This window comes from Coloeus monedula, assembly GCF_965178545.1.
Source record: "Coloeus monedula genome assembly, chromosome: 1".
Taxonomy (NCBI): Eukaryota; Metazoa; Chordata; class Aves; order Passeriformes; family Corvidae; genus Coloeus; species Coloeus monedula.
The window spans coordinates 105,953,900-105,972,135 of record NC_138781.1 but is presented as its reverse complement, the minus strand read 5'-3'; the positions used below and the strand labels follow the sequence as shown (position 1 = coordinate 105,972,135).

The 18,236-nt window shown below is 43.3% G+C and overlaps 1 protein-coding gene across 1 annotated transcript; it reads left to right on the top strand.

The window, feature by feature from the left end:
* Window positions 1–5,474: 5,474 nt before the first annotated feature.
* CIDEA (cell death inducing DFFA like effector a) lies at window positions 5,475–16,031 on the top strand (the record flags this gene model as incomplete). Its single annotated transcript, XM_082278708.1, has 5 exons — window positions 5,475–5,512; window positions 9,588–9,744; window positions 9,936–10,082; window positions 12,230–12,411; window positions 15,586–16,031. 5 exons carry the CDS (start codon window positions 5,475–5,477, stop codon window positions 15,716–15,718), a joined length of 657 nt encoding a protein of 218 aa, XP_082134834.1. The 3' UTR covers window positions 15,719–16,031.
* Between the last annotated feature and the right edge of the window lie 2,205 nt (window positions 16,032–18,236).

The following is an 18,236-nucleotide window of genomic DNA, read 5'->3' as shown; positions in this document are numbered from 1 at the left end:
ATCATCCAATGGCCAGAATCAAACCCAACAGAGCCACATCTGAGGGTGGGCAAGTGACAGCTGTGTGGGCTGGGGCCAGTGGGGGAGGCACAACCAGACCTGAGGGTGGGAGGTGACAAGGACTTTGGAGCTGAGGTGGCCAGGGGTAAGAAGCTGCAGTGGTAGAAGTAAGGGGTGAAGAGTGAGACTATTCAGATCTGGGAACTATTGACCTCACAGCACAAACCCATTCTCCTCCTGCAGCCTGACCCACCTAAAGGCAGTGCTGGGGTGCACCACAAACCCACCCAGCGGCTATAAACTCCTATTCCTAAGGGATTATAAAAGGTCACTACACACACAGGAAAACAGTCACAGTGTAAAAACAAAAAAGAAAAAGACCTGTTAGAGTCTGAGGGCCAACTGGATATTTACAGAAATGGGTACAGAGGCAGGCCAGCTCTTGTCAGAAAGCATTTAGCTCCTAAGTCAGGCTTGGACTCCAAATTAGGTCTGACAGGCATTTGACTTTGGCCTTGCAGCTTACCAGGAGCATTTTTGTCTAGAGAGCAAAGTACCTGAGCAGAATCTAAAGTAAGTCATAGCAACATTTTTGTCAGTCTGTTTCAATCTGTGATCCTTAAAAATTCCCTAGTGGAGCTGCTTTGGGAATTTCACATGCACATAGATTACTGTGTAGCATCTGTGAAGCTAATTCCTGTTCTTGCATGCCTTAAAATGACTGTTCAAGATCACAGGTGAACCCATGATAGGCAGAAGCGCATGGATTCAAATGCAGTGGGACCCTCAGGAAAGTCACCCATTAACCTGTCTATTATTGCCTTAGGCTTTGTTTTGGACAAAACCGAAGTGCAATAATTGTTATTTTTAAACGTTGAAAGAATGCCATATAAGACATAAAGAGCTCCTTGTCCAAGAAGATTTTTTATATCTAGTTTTTTAATTATTTAGTGCAGCTACCAAGGAAGCATGAGCTCACAGTTCAATCTGAGGCTCAGTAGTTCTGGAGCGTTGCCTGGAGTCTGAAGCTCTTCAAGCCCTGCTATAAAAATCATAACATGGCTGTGCAGATATGGGACAATTCCACAGCTGATAGCCTCTCATTTTGTGATGAAAGATCTCATAAAAGAAAATTTCAATGCTTGTAAAATAAAATTTAATATCTCTTCTTGAATATTTTTTTCTTCCTGTAGGGAGTATCACTAAACAAATTGTAAAGATTAGAAATTAATGAACAAAAAAGTGATTTCATTTTATTTAGAGCTTATACATCTTTGAAATTGCAGCTTCTAAAATATAAAATAAAATATTGGAGATTATCCTTGGCATGATCAAAATAAACAAATATTATGTTTCCAGTTCATTATCTTCAAAAATCTCCTGGGCAATATTTCTCTTTTTCATTACTGCTGTCACACTGATGCTCTCCATAAGTCAGCTTTCAGCTAAATGCTGCCCACAAATATGTGCAATTCATTCACACACACAGTATTGAAAAGGGGGGTAAATGAGGGCAAAGCCTGACCTTGGGATTTTAATAGCCCATCTAGCTATAAAACATCTAAATTTAAATTTGTGTGTCAAAGTATTTCACACCACTGAGACACTCTTGACAGGGTAATTTTTCCTAAGTGTGCAGCATGTGCCCACTCATCAACACTGTCTTGAGCCTATTGCTAAAATCATTGAAAACCAAAAAGAGCAAAATAAAACAAAATACCCACCTATGAAATCTCAGAATAAAGAACTTTTTTTTCTGGTCCAGATAATTCACTGCAGTGAAAGGTTGGTCTTTAGTTCAAACAGAGCTTTCAACACCAGAATCTTTGCTGGCCACAGAAGAATTCCCAGCAAATTTCAGAGGATTTTAATTGATATCAAAAAATGTTCCCTTCTTCTTCTACACAGCCGTGCAGAGCAGCGAGATCACCTTTAGGAGGAGCCTCATCCCCTTCTGTCCAGCTAACAAAAACTCTCACTAGCTCCTGCAAATCTGTTAGATGTTACAAAATATGGTTTCATTAGCAAAGATTCTGAAAAAGATGGAAAACAATGAAAAGCAACCTCATGAAATCTACTCCATAGTCTTTTCTCAAAATAATCAGCTGTACATAAACTCCTTGTGATGGATTCTTGTCTAATTTGCTCTTTAAAACTTTAACTGATGATGCAGTATTGATTAACACAAATATTAAGAACCAAATCTTTAACATAAACAGCCTGACAGAAATAAAACAGAACCAGAGGCAGTAGAGACAGAAATCTGCTGAATAGTATAAGCAGTTTAGAAACAAATATTGTTCTTCTGAGAACACAGTGAAGAATAGAAAGTTGCTTCTCAGTGGAAGGGAGAAGAAACAATTAAATTTGCTTGGGGATGATATCATGAGTGCTTCTAACAGAAATCAGGATCAGACTTAACTGAAAGCAGGAAAGGGTAGAAAGATGAACAGAAGGTCAACTTTTACAAATCTAAGCCAACCCTTCTAATCTGCTACCTTTGTTTCTCACACTGCTGTAAATGCATCTGTTCACGTCTTGCACTCCCCTCTTGGGTCAAGGAAGGCGAGGTAGAGATGCACTTTATTCTGCATTAATCTCACTCATGTTATTTGTCAGAGCCTTGAGAAATAGAAGGAATGTCCAAATTGATCCTTAGTGTCTGGACTTGTCCTTTGTGTCATTTGACCACTGGCCCAAGCTAATGTCAGTGTCTAATTGACTTCACATCTTCAGTCAGCAATTGAGCCCAGTGCCTAATAGTCACCTAGAGGTGAAATGTTTCTTAATGGACAATCTAATTCTCCTTTCCTACAGGTTAAGCCGCTGTAGGCATAGAGATATTCCCTTCCTCTTCAGAGAGTTCTCTAAAATCACTGAAGTACATGATTGACATCTCCACCCAATCTTCCCAATTCCCAAACTACATAGCCCATATATCATGTTTTTCTGCGTGTCAGATCATTCCCACTTTCCTCTGAGTTTGTTCCAATCTGACTTTTTTTCTCAAAGGGCGATAAGGAAAACCTGGCCTGATACTGCACGCTCACCAGTGTGAAGTTGCAAGCAAAACTATTTCAGGTGCCTCCTCCTCCCTGTCAAACATGCCAGATGCAAACCTTTTTCCATGGCAATATAACCCCTGTGAGAAGTGACTTAATCAAACTTGTTTAACTTGAACTGCAGCGGAAAAGTAACACCTGTGGAGGCAGTCACTGCACTCAGCAAGGAGACAGTAAGAGAGTAATTGAGCAAGAAGGATTGACACAGTTGCTCAGTTGACTCCACCTCTTAGTGTTCACTCCCTTCGGCATCAGCCACGCACTTTGTCCCCTGCATGATTAATATTTTCAGTAATCACTGAAGCAAATGTTGTTAAGCATTCTGGCCTCCTTACCTCAGCCTACAGTTTGTTTTCTCTCCCTGTAAGAGTGGAATGATTCTGCGTCTTACAGCTATTGTCTTTATACTGGATGTTGTCTTGTCACATCAGGTTTTAATGACATCTTGTGTGATTGCCCTGGCCTGCCAGTTTTGGCACCTGCTACTGGTTTGTACTCTTCCTTAGTAGGTTCTGTGCACACCCCATCCGTATGCTGTCTTGCTCCTGTTCAAAGATGCTTCTTTCTGAGGAGCCCAGCTCCTAGGTCAGTGATTTTACCCATCTGATGGTTTTACTGCTGCTTGCTCAGACAAGAAAAAAAAAGAGTATTTGTGCAGCTTGTAAAACTACAGGTAATACCCTTCTCTCCTTTTCAGATCAGGACAGTCTTTAAAAGGACATGTTTTTCCTGTTACTCTTGTACCTTTGTGTTTGCCTTAGTTAGGCATCTGTGTTTGTATTAGTTACAACAACTGCCATGAAAATTGAAGCACTAATGCTGCTTGAGGAGCCTGTCCTTGCAAAACAGTCCCTGCCTCAGAGCTGTGGCAGACCTTGCATGTCACCTGGGGGCTGCTTAGCAGTGGCTGCGCTGGTCGGATGTCTCTGCAGAGAACTTTGGGAAGAGGCACGCGGCCAGAGAAAAACTAAGCTTCTGCAAGACCAAGATGTCCACCTCCTTTGTATCCCAGCCTGTTCAGAAAAATCTCTAAAGTTACTGCAATTTCCATATCATTTCTAAGGAACACTCTCCCTTCCACAGAAAGAGGTGGAGACAGTCCATCTGACAAAACATCTTCTTCTCCTGTTTTTCTCCCTCCACAGCAGGAAAAGCTGCAGTATACACACAAGTTTTTTGACAGTAGATATATACTTGTTAAGAACTCCTTAAAAATGCCACTTTGCAGAAACAACATCAGCTGTGCCCCACAATCAACCACAAGACACAATTCCAGGGGGAAACTGGCTCTTTGGAGTCCAGTGCCCAGAGAACTGTTTACTGTCCCTCACTTCCTGCTCTCTATGACATATTGTCAGGGACTAATTGCAGAAAATTAAATACCCTAGAAACGGGGGGGGGGGGGAAGGGTTAACATATGAGAAGGATCCCTACACACCTGCAAGACCTAAGTAGCTTGAGGAGGAAGAGATAAAAGTCTGGGCTTAGCTTCCCCAAAAGCTGAGGACTGAAGAAGACATCTGGCAGGTGTCAGCCTGCATGCTAAAAAACCTGGGACAGTAAGAGGTACCTTAAGCGGTCCTTTATATCCTAAACAGGCTGGCTCAGGAAGAACAATCCAGGCAACCAAGTAACTGATTATTCTGACCCTGGAGGTAACCGGAGTGCTGGTGGCAAGGGCTTCTGGAGTCATTCCCTGATCATCAGTGCCAGGGATTCCTGGTGCAGATCCTAGAGCTAGGTCAGGCTGTTGCCTGAGGCAGGTTCTGATGCTCCTGGTTCTGTTTTTCTCATACAATAGTTGCTGAACAGCTGTAAGCAACAGAATCTGGTTCCAGAGCCCAAAAGAACCGTGAAGAATTTGTGTCCGTGTGAACAGGAAACACTCCCTTTGTTCCTGCGTAGTAAACAGAAGCCCCTGCTCCCCTGCCCGTAGGAGTAACAGTAAACACCTCCACTACCGTACACATTAATCTGAGCTGTAAGCTTATTCACAGGCCCTAAAATCAGAAGCTGAGACACTTAATCTGTTGCTCTAATGCCGGGAGGCCGCAAATGAGATTGGCTTCCACTGTTACTATATTAGCTGTAACTAGCCAACGCGTAGAGTGCACCTCCCACGCACGCTGAACAAAATCTTTCCTGCTACTTTCCCAGGTAAACCATAAGGCACTTCCTGAAGAAATACCCCTTCCCAAAGCGCGGTGCCTGGCACCTGTTCCTGCAGCCCTGGCGCTGCGGACAGGCGCTAAGCCCCGGCGGGGCTGTCCCGGCCGTGCTCCCGTGTCCCAGGACGCGGCTCCCGGTGCCGCCGGAGGGAGGCAGGCAGGGAGGGGCCGGCGGGCCGGAGGAGGAGTCCCGCCCGCTGCACTTAAGCGCCGTGACCGGCACTGCCCCGCGGCTGGGCGGGCCATGGAGGTGGCGCGGGACTGCGTGGGATCGCTGCTGCGGTGAGTGCGGGGACTCTCCGTCCCCTTCTCCGTCTGTGCCGGCGGGTCCGGCTGCCGAGGGTGCCCGAGTCTGAGCAGCCCTCGGTCGGCTCCGGCGCTGCCGAGCAGAGGGCGCGGTGCGAGGGCAGCCGGGGATTAACCCCGATGGGCGCTGCGTGGGAGAAGCAGGTCAGGATGCCGTCGCAGCCCTGGGAGCCTGGCTGAGGCTCTGCTGAGGGAAGCACAGGTAGGGGCTCTGCAGTCTAAGCTGCCTTTGAGGTGTAGTGGCCTCTCGGCACCTGAGGCTGCTGCCGGCTGCGTGCCGGGGGCTGGCGCGCCGGGAGCGGAGCCCCGGAGCAGCCGGGAGCCGCTGGCACTCGGTGACAACGTGACCACAGGCCCGGCTGCACCAGCCGCATCCACGGAGGTACAGCCCTGTACGCTGCTCGGAAATCCATCCTCTTCCAGCTGCGCTTGTGGTGACTCTACACTTCACGTTTGAGCAGGAAAACCACGCTGCGATCTGGCTGAACCCCGAGTCCCCTGACTAATTTCCGACCCTTTTTTTTTTTTTTTTTTTTTTGAGTTTTGTTTTGGGGGCTTTTGTTTTTGCTTTTTGTTGTTGTTGGTTGGGGGTTTTTTTAATTTTTTGGGTTTTGGGGTTGTTTTGTTTTTTTTGCCTCACTGTTACTGCTGCTGTCGTTTGCCAGCGAACCCTAACCTAAAAACCATTCAGTGCAGTATCCTGGAGCGTGTTGTGCAACATTGGTTTTTCTGAGTGAGACTGAAGACCATTGCACCACATTCTCAGATAAACATATGGGGCATGTTGCAAACAAAGATAAAGAGTGAAATATGTGTACAGGGCTCAAGGCAGGCTTTTAGTCCCTGTGTTCCCCTAAAAAAATTAATTAATCTCTCCCATCAGCTTGGACACTAGAATGAATGCTCGTAGCAGCATATGTGAAGCCCTCTCTATAACAGGTTGCAGTTATCCAAAACAAACTGGATAAGATGCTAGAGTTGGAAGATATTTGATCTTTCAATTATAATGTATTTTTGTATTCTCCACCAATGTGGGATTTCTCCTTCCTTTAAAGAAGAGCTAGGACTTGATCTTTTCGGCTTTAAAGAATAGTAAAACAATAGTGGAGTTGTCTGTATTTAACATGTCACTCAACTTTCTAATAAAACCGACTGCACCTTAGTTCCTTTCCACCACTTGTCTTGTGACTTGGTTTGATCAGCTTTTAAGAGGAAATTATTTTTGGTAACTCCAGTCTAGCAGAGGAATTCCCTGTATCAGGAATTGGTTTGTCTGTGTTTTGAGGACAGCTGCAACAAGAATGGCTCTTTCTAAGAGCCCTGAATGTAGGCTGGCCTGTTTGAGCCTATGATCTAGGAAGGAGAGTGGCACACAAAATAAAACAAGCTTTCAGCAATAGGCCCAGAAATTGAGGGGTTCACACTCTGTTTATCTGGCTGATTTTCATCATCCTGGGTTTTGTCTCCTCATTAGTTGAAACCTCGGGCTGCCCTGAAGCCCAGACTCGCTGCTTCATAAGCAGGCTTAGTTTAAAGAGGATATTGACAGGTCATATCAAAATGTAGGTGAAATGTCATCACTTTTAAATAACTTCTAAAGATTTTTTTCCTGTTCAGTTACTGTCCGGTGGCAATAATGTAAGCCCTAGTTTATTAATCTCTTTGTTTGTTTTATTGCTTTGACTTTAGATAGTGCTGGACAGCAGTGTGAGGTGATTGATCCTGACTCCTTGAGAAACTTCTGCTCAGAGCTTCAAAGCACGGCTTGTAGAGTTGGCTGGGGGTGAACCCTGTTAGCTCAAGTCCTGCCCATGAGCCGTGCCCCTAACACTTTTCACTCTTTGTCAGCATGTATGTTTTGGCTGTTTCCCTTATGCTTTGTCTTTTGTGAATGGCAACTTGGCTTAAGTAATGGGAAAGAAGAGTTTTCAATGGGACTGATATTGACTGTCCTCAAAAAAAAAAAAAAAAAAAAAAAAGGCGGTACTCACATGCATATTACTCAGGTTACATTTCTATGTGCAAGTTTACAAATTTGTGAGAGGGAATGAGGTGTGAAGTCTCTTGAAACCTGAGTGCTGCACTTTTAAAGTCAGGGTACCCCGTGAAGTGGTGTCACCAGCCCCAAGGTGGATGAGCAGGCTTTCTTTCTGAGGAAGAGACTCAGTGATTCAGAATGTGTGCTGCTGCCCACGACCAGTGGGGTGATTGGGGGCCTGTTAACTTAGTCAGCAGAGAGATTGACAAACATGCCCTGTCCTACCAGGCTTCCCTTCTGTGAAGCTTCAATGCCCTTGTCAGTGCTACCGTCACCTTGTCCCCCTCCCTCGCCCTCACCCTTCTCCAGGAGGAACAGCACTTATTAGCTCCTTAATTTGAAACAGTGCTTGTTTCCTGAAAGCCAGACTGGCTGCTTGTCCTCACCAGCTTTGTTACGGGAAGGAGAGAGGTTTCCATCAACCATGTGTGTATATATGCCAAATGTTCAAAGCCAGAAACCTACTATACAGACAGGACTAGCAACAAAGGTATAGCATGAGCGAGAACAAAACTGCTGAACATTCTCCTCCTTTAAAAAAATTAAAGCTCCAATGAAGCCGAGGAGTTTTTGAGGAAGGTAAACTTGGTGTTTAGAGGAAAGGCAATAGCCCAGAGGAGTGCTTCAGAAAGAGAGCAGGAAATAAATTATTTGCTGAAATTTGAATCTGTTCAGGCACAAAAATCACATTCTGTGCATTCCAAAAACATGCTTATAGACCAGATAAGAGGTGTGGAAAAGATATTTATTCTTCACGGTCGGTGTGGATTTGCATAAAAGGTGTGACTGGGACATAATTAGTTGAGTAACTTTATACCATTTGATTGTTGTTCTAGGAAGTCCTGTATTCGCTCTCTGGCGGCAGATAAAGGCTGCCAATTCACTCTACCCTCAGTGAAAGTGTCTGAAAATAGATTTTCCTGCATAAAGTTGACTTTTTACACCTATGTGGGAGAGCAAAATGGGGATGCATCCCTCTCCTACCCCTGAGCAATTCAGTATTAAGGAGTCAAAGGTATATACAGAGGGTAAAGTCCAGGAGTATGGGAGACGAAATATTGCCTGTCTTTAAAAGACTTAGAAATCAATCCTTCCCAGGTTGGGCAGAGTGTAATTTTTGGCAAGCTGACTATTGACTTAGCCATTATAATTTGGCAGAAAAGTGTCACTAGGTGTAGATGAGAACAGGTCTGTACCTTGGTGTGGGAGTAGGCTGTTACTGGTGTTATGTGCTTGGTTTACCAAAGATAAATATGCAAATGTCCAGAAAAATCTAAAGTCTCTTTCTAAAAGTGATTGAATTCTTCCAGCCTCGCTGGCAGCCTGCTCCAACAGTATGCATTTATGTGCTTGCATCTTAACTTTCATTTCATTGAACTCCTTCTGATACAAGTCTTATTTTGTGTTTTTCAAAACCAGATGGAGTTTTACAGGCTGCAGATACAATTTACGAATGAATACCTTGACTCTTTGGAAATCAAGTGTAACTGTTGCAAAGCTCTGCTTGCATTCTGCCGCTGGGTGTTTGGAGTATGGGTAGTATGTCCAGTCTTCCTAAAGCAAACTCGTATCTTAACACACGAGATTGCTTTCAACTAATTATGTATCTCACTGAGTATTTATCTTGGAAGTAAAGAGAATGATCTAAGTAATTGAATGCAGTAAGAGCTGTTGCTTTTTAAATTCAGTATTATATAATACATAAATTATATTTAAATTACAATCCATCACCTTCACTGTGATTGTGACCTTGATGTCAGCTGAGCTAGAGGTGTCCCACATCTGCTTGAAATTGTATTAATTTTAAGAGTCTTTCCAAATGTCATGGGCAAGAGAAAGTTCAGAGATAACGTATCCGTAGGGCTGTGTAGTATTTCATTTTGAAATTAAGCTCCAAGAGTCTTAATGTGATCTGTGAACTACTTGTATAATGTGATTATGTCAGCGGTCCTCCTCCCTGCAGTACTTGACATGGCTGCTTTTGTAACGATGTTGAATTTCTATTTGTCTTAGATCGTTCATATCCATGGGAGCATCTGTAGGAGCAGTAACAAGACAGACCCTGTTCCCTCCTCTCATGCCTGCAGGGCGCCCTTTCCGTGTGTCCAATGCCTCCCGAAGCAGCCGGAAGGGAATTGTTGCAAGCAGCCTGCAGGAGCTCCTCAGCAAGGTATAGTGGACAGTCCCACTCTGAGGGAAACTTACAGGGAAATACAGTATCCCAGAAAGACAACCCAGAGACTCCTGTTCTTCTAAAAAATCGTTACTGGGGAAATTCAGGAGAATATTTCAGATAAGCAAGTCTCAATATGAAATGATGGGCTCTCTTTAGAATGCTAAAATCTCCTGGGTTTTTTCCAGACTTTAGATGCCTTTGTTATAACTGCTGGAATTGTTACTCTGGTTTTGGAGGAAGATGGCACAGTTGTGGACACAGAAGAGTTCTTCAGGTCCCTGGATGATAATACACACTTCATGGTTCTAGAAAAAGGACAGAAATGGACACCTGTAAGTGTTGACTGCTTCTCTCTCATCTGAGTAGAAGTGGATGGAGGAAAGTTTGTGGCTGCTAAAATTGTTGGAAAGAAGGGAGAAGAGGAAGAAAAATTTCCCCAGAGAGGCAAGACGTAAACTCCTTGTTGAGCCTTTCTGGATGAAAAATCAAGTTCATATTTCTTATTGTCCCTTTTTTGGACATAGATCTGTTAGCAAAATCCACCAGGAATTGAAATAAAACTTTACAAGTGAAAAGAATTACAGGGAAAATACCCTGCTTTTGGAGAAGCTCAGAAATATCTTTTTTCTTGTGCCTTTTTGTAACATAAAGAAAATTAGGACTTTGACTCCACAAAGTTAAAAAATACAATGTCCTTAAAGGTTAGACTTAGACCGTATTAAAAAAATGCCCAAATTAAGTAATATAAAGCAAGTTTTGCCTTCTGAATGCACTAACAGTTTAGTGAAGGTTAGAAAAATGCCTGTGCTTAATTTTGCAAAAAGCCAGAAGCTGGCATCAGAATCTAATGTTAGTCTGCATGCTTCAAGATATTTAAGAACTATTAGAACTGCCTTGCTTTAGCCTTCTAATCATATCAACTCAGTGTTCAATTAGTTATTTTGTAGGGAAATAGTCATCTGTACATTCATAACATAGAGTGAAACTCGTAACTGTTTTTTCATGAGAAGGTTGTTGCTAGAAATCTGGCATCAGAATTTTTTCTATCAGGTGCAGAGCTGGCCATGGAGCTGTAAGCAGGGACATCATTTTTGTGCCTGCACGCATGTGGCTCAACCACATGGCCCTGTTTTCTCAGTCTCCTGTTGCAGTGTGGGCAGCCTGTACATTTTCCCCCAAAATACCTCACTGGCTTATCAAGCTCTGCATCTGGGGCATGAGCTCCAAGGGCAGAAAAGAAGTTGCCGCCAGGGTGTGACTCCACCTTGCTCCTTTCCCCTGTCTGGCATGGCAGCAGCACAAGTTTGAATGCAGCCCCTCTTCAGAATGTGCTGAGTGACAACAGAGGGACTGTCACAGCTTCACCAATCACCTGGAGTGTAGCACCAGCTCTGTCCTGCTTTATCCAAATATTCTGGGTGCTAATGGGGGTGTGGGGAGATGCTACCAAGCACACCAACTACTTGTACATGTCCAAAGCTGTTGCTGACAGGGGACCCTGTCGCTGGAGCTTGGAGGCTATCAAAGTAAAACAGGCATAAAATTGCTGGCTAATGATATACTGCTGTGTTTAGCTTTGTCTGACTTATCACGACACTGTCTGAGGCTGAGGTGACAAGTACAAAAAGGCCCAGATTTACACATTGCTTCATTTAGCATGCAGAAAACAGCCTGCAGCTGCCAGGTCGTTAACCTTGAGCAGAATGTGCTGAGCAGAGGACCCCGTGTATCCACTAGATGTCTCTGTACATATGGGTTCTCTTTACTATTTTCTTCTTGGTTTTGCTTTCTTGAAGCACACACCCTGCAGCAGACAAGGGCTGCTTTCAATAAAGGAGGGTGGGTTTAAGGTGGAAGATGATTTTCCATGCTCTCTCTTCATTGCTTTTTCTCTTAAAATCTTGTTATTAAACCTTAGGCTTAATCCCTCCCTGTGTTTCGTTTTAGTAGGAAGAAAGATGTTATGAGCCAGGTTTTGAAATGAGTACCTGACTTTTCACAGATGTCATTTTTGTAGTTGTCTCCAAGAGTGCTCATCAGTATTGTGTTCCAGACTGAACAGAAGGACATCATGTCATCCTGGTTATTTGGTGGCCTAACCTCACTGCCTCAGAGAGCAGCCAGAATGCACCAGGATAAATAAATGTCAGGAACACTGTCCAGTGGCATTACCTGTGGCTTCAGCATACTCTGAAAAAGCTCTAATATAGAAAATAAATATTCAGTAGGTGCTATGTCACTCTAGAATTTCAGTGTCCGTTCGGAAAACTTCAGAAGCCTGTTCAGGAATAACAATACATAAGCTACAGACCTCCTTTTCTGTGTGCTAATAATGTTAATTCTAGTTTAGAATTGACCAAGAACTAGCCCCAAGGCTGGAATAAGCAAAACTGCTTCTGAGGAGCTGCACTGTTAATAGTTGTCTTGCTGTAGTTTCCTGTGTCATGGTACAAACTGTTTCTCTCTCTTTTTAAATCAGACAAAAAATGGAGTTGTCGCTGTGAGAAAAAAGAAGAAAATGGGAGTAGCTAACATCACATTTGATTTGTACAAACTGAACCCTAAGGATTTTATTGGCTGCTTAAACATCAGGGCAACCTTCTATGAGATCTACTCGATCTCATATGACATCAAATGCATGGGAGCAAAAAGCGTGTTGCGGTGAGTGTGTTTCCACTACTGATCAGGTGTACGTGCTAATGTAAAAATCTGTGTTTGCTATTGGTTCTGTGAAGCAGGTGTGTTTATAAATTTAGTATTTCTGTTATTTCTTACATACTGGCCAATATGCTGACTCTTTCTTCATAAGGTGGACAGATGACTGGTAAAAAGCTTCCTACAGCTTTTTATGATGGAATCTTAAAATTCCCCCAAGGCAAAACTCTTATAAGCTTGTATTTACTGCAAGGGTGTAAGTACAGCTTCTTTCTTCTGCTGAGAGAATTTCCTCACATTTCTTTGACTTGTTTGTCTGAAGAACATAGGAGGCTGGGGAAGAAGCTCTTTGAAGAGGAGATTTCAAGGGGATGAAGTGAGAGGAATGTGAGATCTAATGTCAGGGGTCTTAAAGCTTGCTCAGAGATTGCAGTTCCTGTTTGCCAGATTCACCAGCAGAGCTACGTGAAGGCAAAGGAAAATGGAAGAGAGATGACACTCTGCTCTCTTAATGTGTATTTGTCATCTGTAGTGATGTTGCTGCTCTTAAGCCAGCTGGTGTGGTCTCTAGGCTAGCTAAGGGAGCCTGTCAAGGACCACTGTCTCCTGCAGGACTGATCAGCAGTGGGCTCTGAGTTTGGTAGAACTTGCTGATGGAAAACGCTGTCTTACTCAGGGGCAAAATAATATCTGTCCTGTCCACTGTTTTCAGCAATGAGTTGAAAGCTGGTGCCTTGTGAAAACCAGCTGTGTTCTGCCCTCGTTCAGGAAGACTCCTGAGTTCAGACACCTTCCCAGAGGTGCTGTTCTTATAGTTGTTTAAGCTGCAGCCCCAAGTTTCTCTACCTGACCTTTAGAATTCTGGTTGAGACATAATGGTGTGGTGTTACTGCATTTTATTACTTGAGGACCAGATCTGACAGACAGATGTGTATGTCATCAGTGAAGTTTTTACTTCACCTGAGTGACATGTAGCCTTTAGATGAAGTGTTTAAGCAGTCCTTCCTCTCCTGATGCAGATGTGCTGATTAGCATTGTAATGCTGATCTTTTTCGCTGTCTTTCAGTCTCACTGACCTCTCCCACTCTACTTGGGTGGTCCCTTCCTTAATCTTTCAGGCTACAGCTGGTGTGGCTGTAGACAAGGCTCCTCTCTGGTCAGGCTGAAGCGATTATCCAGCTACATGCTACACCTTCCTGTAACACTGACTTCATTAGGGTTTCTTCAAAGCAGAGGTTTGCCCTTAGACAGCTGCACTCCTTCAGTTCTTATGTTTGTCAAGTCTCCCAAGCCAAAACAAACTCTGATCTCTGACTGCCTGCCACGGAATTGAGTATCAGCACTGGAACTTGTGCTGCTAAGGAGAATTTGAAGTGACAATTCTGCCTCCCTGCCAAGACAGAGCAGCTGATGAGAAAGGAGAGGTGCTGGCAAACAGCTGAAGTAGCTGTGGAGTTCTTCTGGAAGCTCTGTTATGTTACAGAGTTGAGCTGTAAGGGAAGTGCCACTGTCAGGGTGGGAAGATAGTCTACTAGCAATGAACAGTGACAGAAGAGATAACCTTGGGTACCCTTGAACACAGCAGTGACATGGCCTGTCTCAACTTGCTGTTGGAATCAGAGACACATGATGTCACGATCCTGGTGCAGTCCCTCTGCTAATGAGTTCCAGGTTGCTAACTGTGATACCTTGTCCCTGAGCCCACATGCAGGGGGTGAAGGGAAAGGACAGAAAAATGCTGCAGCTGCTCATGAGGGGAGGGGCTGGAAGCCTGCCAGGTCTGATTAGTGCATTTCCCCTGGTGGTGTTTCCCTGTAGTGTCCGACTGAAGGATCAAATGTCCAGTTCAACAAATAACTTGCTCCATGGCTTAAGTGGCAACTGCTCTTGTGTGCAAGTGACACACTGCAGCTGCTCCAAAGCCCAGTACCAGGTGCAGCTTTCTTTACAACTGTAAAGCTCCTTGGCCTGTTCTGTGTGATGGAGGAAAAGAACGTGCTGAAATGGCACGTGTGGGAAGCATGAATAGGGGTACAGTGTCCTTTAAAGGCTTCACAGGCTCTAAGTACAGGGTATTCTACTATTTTGAGGCATTGGATTTCAACTGCAAACCTTTCATGACAGAGGGGTTATAAATGAATGTGTAGGAAGAAGATTTTTGCTTCTCTGCTTCAGTTCAAAGGACAAGTGAACAGAAGCAGAGGGTTCACAGCTGCAGGTCTTCAGACAGGAATTCAGAAAATCTTCCCCCTTTTTTTTTCAGAAGAGAGACTGATCTGGTTTCTTCATCTTCAGAAACTGATCCCATTCCAGTTTTGGAATGGTTCCAGTTTTTTTGTACTGCTCCCAATGCCTCAGCTTCATACCTGTGAGTGCCCTCATAATTCTGGGGGATGAGACTCAAATGTAGGTCTCAGTACTGATGTCCCTGCTGTTTCTTGCAGAATGGAAGGAAGATGCAGCTACAACTCAGTTGAATAAATGACCATTCAAATACAACTATCCTTATTCCGCTGTGAACATCCACAATTTATACTGTTAACCTCTGATGCTTACCTGATGTTATCTTATGGATTTGTACTGATTCTTACACAGCACTACATACTTGAATGCTGATTTTTATCAAATATTTTGAAAGTAAGATAGTTGTGTGAACTGAGAATTCTTAAGGCTTGCAGGTTGGCCAGCACTAATTCGCCTGCTTCACCTCTTTTGCTGTTGAAAAACCTCTTATCCGGTGTAATGGGATTGTTCAGCTTCAGATCTAATCAGGTTTGATCTGTGCCTTGGAGATACATGCAGGGTTGTATTAATGAATGACAAAGGTGAGACATGAGGTGAGTTTATGCTGCAGGAATGCTGCTGGGCTCCCAGGCAAAGTTGTCTTCTCTGATACTGTGATGGTTTGAGTGATGGCTTTGCAGAAGGCCTGTAAGGGTCTAGTAGGATGTCAGCCTGCTTTGTTAAATGCGTTTTCTGGGTCTGCCAACATATCAATAGTTTTCTGTCAATCCAGTATTTTCTCTAATGAAGGTACAAAAATGACCATCTTCTCAGAAGTGAGAAGGAATGAGAGGGGTTTTTAAATAATCGACTTAACTTGTCATAATGTTGTGGGTGGAAAGGGGTAATGTAATCTTCCTGGTGATTTTTTTCTTAAACAAATTACTTTTCTTCCAGGAAAGTGCTTCAGCTAATATCCCATGCAGCACAAATAACTGGACAGTTTCTTCTCTATACTGGAACGTATATGTTGCAGTTGATGGGTGAATATGATGAAGATGACATGTGCACGAGATCAAGCCGGGAGTAGTGACCACAGCTGCACTTCTGATGTCGAATCCTTTTGTTTAAAGACATTCTCTTGCCCAGTTCTGATTGTAATCATTTTATAGCAGGGGGATGTCCACTAATGTGAACTAATGTTTTTCCTGCTTGGGAATGCTTGTAGGCCTTAGTCATAAAGTGTTTGATGCTCACAGGCTCTTAACACCACAAATAGATGAGTACCTAATGTCTAAGAATTTGGCAAAAGGAGAGAGAGGGCAGGTTTTTGCCCCAGCAACTCAAAATGGAGAATAAGTATACTTGGAAACTTGCGTGCTTTGTAACCAGTGGAATATTTCTTGCACCAATCAAGACATTGTTTTGTTCTTTTGGGGTTTGGGTGCGGGGGGGGTTGGGGGGATTTTTTTGGTTGGTGGTTGGTTGGTTAGGCTTTTTTTGTTTGTTTTTTGGTTTTTTTCATGGCTATCTACTTGCATTCTGACCAGACTGGGCTGTAAAGTGAGGGCAAGGGGACTGTGGGGTCTGTTTGTTTATTTGTTTGTTTTAATCCTTAACACTGCTGGTATTAGTGTGAAACTGGCATTGAAGTGAAGTGTACTTGTTTATTCCTGCTGACAGTGGAACTACACAGTGCAACTGCAATCCTAGTTCAGTGACTGACTCTTCTCATGAAGTCTAATTGGAGATTGTGCAACTACTAGGCAGAAGATAAGGATTTAGCCTTACTTCCCTTAAAACAAATAAAAACTTTTCATTATAGTCCTTCATATTTTTCTTCAAATCTTCAGGATGTTCAGGTTATTACAGCTCATACAGTTGAAGAATCTGATATATTTTTTAATTTAATCTGATGTCCTGTTCTGCCTGAGCATTGAATAATCTGCCATGGTTTAATGAATATGGCTTATAGCATACCTGCTGAAGCTTTTTTCAGATGTTAAACCACCGCTTCTGTAGTTTGTGTTGTTACAAGATGACACTAGGTCTCAAGTTGGGCTTGAGGTGCACGTAAGAGATGCTGGATATTTTGTTGCCCTTGGGTTCAGGGCAGAGCAGCAGGACACAATCTAGTTTTGCATAACATGTACGTATGCTTTAAAGTGAATATTTGCAGTGTTATAGGCTCCCAAGAGCTCCCAAGCTGTATTAAAGGACAAAGAAACGTTTCCTGCAGTTTACTGAACTGTTGCTATGCCCAGCTTTCAGCAAGCTTTTCCTCAACAGTGTGAAAAATTGGAAATCAAGTAGCCTTAGGCATCTCATGTCAAAATGCAAATTCACATTGGTGAAGGAAAAAAAGCCCAACTTTGGTTGTTCACAGGTGTGGCTTTTGAGTATGTTTGCTTGCACGTGAAGAATTTTAGGAAGGCTGAAAGCTCTTAAGGTGACACCAGATTCAGGAGATATGTCTGTCCTGACAGTAGGTGCCACCTAGTAAGAGAAGCTCTGGTGCAGAGAGAACGAGTGGGGCAGGGCAGGAAATCAGTGGCAGCGAAAGGGAAAAGACCACTACAGACCCCAGGGTACTTGCCTTGCCACTGAGACAGGAATCCTTTAATTGTATGCACCAACTGCATTGACCAGTTGGAGGAAAACCTGAACTGCTAAAAGAGAAGAAGGAAGGTGGAAAAGATGAAGTATCATGGTTGGTGGGATTTATTCTGACCTCTGAGCGGGGTCTGTTCACTTCAAAGGCCACTCATATGTGGGAATATTGCTCTTGCTTTTATCTGCAAATCTCACCTTCGTGCTTATTTTTGTCTTCCCATTACAAGTGTGGCTGTGCCAGCAGGAGCTGCATCCTTCAGATCACCATTGAGAGGAAAAGCAGCCTAACCCCAAGTGCTAAAAGTACTGAAGGACACAAGTTTTGTTAGGTCTCTGCCCATCTCTTCAGTTACGGTATTACAAATAAATAGACAGCTAAGAAAAACCCTGCTGTCTTTTCCTAGTAACTCTTGTTTCCCATCTACTTCTGAGCGTTTGCTGGAGGAGGCAAAGGGCATACTGCTCCAGATAAGGGGAGGACTTGTTCTTAATTTCTCCCAGGGAAGAAGGCCTGAAGCTAGCAGCACTGTCAGGTGTCCTTCAGAAGAAAACAATAAACTATTCTGGGAGTAACAAGAAAGCTTCCATTTTGATAAAACCCCTTTATATTTTATCTGTGTTTTTCTTGACACCCCCTACATAAATGATTGTTGCCATGTTAATGGTTGGCCAAAGTCTTTCTATCCGTCAAGGAATTGCATTTAACTAACTTTACAAGGACATGATAATTAACTTTTTCAGCTTTTAAGGATCACTTATTCTATTAAAACAAGCACATCTCTGAAAGCAAATTCTCTTAAATACTTCTAAGAATATTTATGTTGGCTATTGTGGGAACATCAGCATTTAAAAAAAAAGTAAAACAACCTGAAGAGCTCATTGTTGCTTTGAGTTGCTTTTGCGATGTCTGTAGTACAAAAGCTTTTGCATGTCTGAACCGTGCAGATCCCAAGTTCCAGCCTACTCTAGCCAGAGGCAATTGTTGCAGGACTAAC